The sequence below is a fragment of the Myotis brandtii genome, unplaced genomic scaffold (genome assembly GCF_000412655.1).
Source record: "Myotis brandtii unplaced genomic scaffold, ASM41265v1 scaffold420, whole genome shotgun sequence".
NCBI lineage: Eukaryota > Metazoa > Chordata > Mammalia > Chiroptera > Vespertilionidae > Myotis > Myotis brandtii.
Window position 1 is genome coordinate 18,075 of NW_005366109.1, and position 1,337 is coordinate 19,411.

General features: G+C 53.3%; 1 protein-coding gene across 1 annotated transcript; it reads right to left on the reverse strand.

The window, feature by feature from the left end:
* Positions 1-542: 542 nt before the first annotated feature.
* On the reverse strand, positions 543-1,337 carry LOC106727399 (THO complex subunit 5 homolog). Its single transcript, XM_014545720.1, has one exon. It carries the CDS (start codon positions 1,335-1,337, stop codon positions 693-695), a length of 645 nt encoding a protein of 214 aa, XP_014401206.1. The 3' UTR covers positions 543-692.

Below are 1,337 nucleotides of genomic sequence, written 5' to 3' on the forward strand. Positions count from 1 at the left end.
CGGAGAGGGGGGAAGTGTGCGTGTGCGTGTCTGTGTGTATACATCCGCAGTCAGGTACGGACACTTCTTGATTTGAATGGTCCTTCGGCATCCATGAGTACCCTTCAGCCCCTGCCTCCTCACAGACAGCACCCCCTGCTTGTCCTTCCCCCCTCGGGTCCAGCCAAAACTGGGGAAGTCCAGTCACCTGGCTCAGCCTTCCCCAGAGGAGGCTGCAGGAGAGGGGCTTGCATTGGCGCTTCTCGACCAGCAGAGGGCCCTGGCCCCAGTCAACCCAATCTCTGTAATTCAGAGCCAAAGAGGATGTCCAGGCCGGGCCATCTAGTCAACCGCCCCACCCGTCCCCGGCCCCTTCCCTTTCTGGATGGATGGTCAGGCCCCCGCACAGAGACCAAGTCCGGGCCAGGCCATCTTGGCTTGCCAAAGTGTCAGCGTATTGAAAGGCTGGAACAATGTGTTTTCTAAGGAGTTTTTGTTTCTTTGTTTGTTTGTTTTTGTTTTTTTGTGGTTTTTTTTTTTTTGTTTTATTTTTTGTGTGTGTGTTTTTGTTTGTTTGTTTTTGGTCAGATGTCACTTTAATTGGCTAGAAATATAAAACCTGTCTTTGGAGACTATCAGGAGCCACATTTGGAAGAGAAGAGAAAGCAGAGGCACCGCACTGAGGGCCCAGGGGAAACAACAGGCCGAGCAGGTCAGCGATGGCTGAAGGATCCTTGAGGATGGTTATATTTAAATGGCTTCATCCTGCTGGGACCCCTGAAAAGCCGCAGACACGTCTTCTCCTGGGGAAACTCCTTGGGCCCCTCCATGCTGTCATCATGGATCTCGGTCTCCAGGTAGACGTCTAGTAGCACACACAGGCGCTGCAGCTGGTTGGTCAAGAGCTGATGGCCGGGCCGGGGCCCACACAGCTCCTTGTAGCACACGTTGGCCTCGCTCTCCATGGCCCGAATATTGTCAGCATTGCTGTTGGTTTTCTCCCCTTTCCAGTTCAGACAGAGCTGGAAAATGAGTGGGATAAAGGAGTAGCCAGGGTTCAGCACCACAGCTGCCTGGAGTTTGGCTGTGCCCCATTCCACGAGGGCCATGTAGTAGAGATTGGTGTGCGCAGCCAGTTCTGCCTCCACAGTGTCTTTGATGAAATGCAGCTCCACGTAATCCACATGGGCAATCGTCACCCACTTCACCAGGCGAGAGACAACCTTTGCAGGGAAGAGGTAGTGGCAATCGCTAGTAACTGGTACAATGCTGTATTCCAGGGACGCGAACTGTTTGTGGAGGGCCAGGCGGGACTGTACTCTGGTCTTTAGCAGTTTCATGGTGGTCAAAGAGGACAT

What these genes read in the sequence shown, in the direction of transcription:
- LOC106727399 (XM_014545720.1), bottom strand. Translation starts at nt 1,337, where the DNA reads ATGTCCTCTTTGACCACCATGAAACTGCTAAAGACCAGAGTACAGTCC.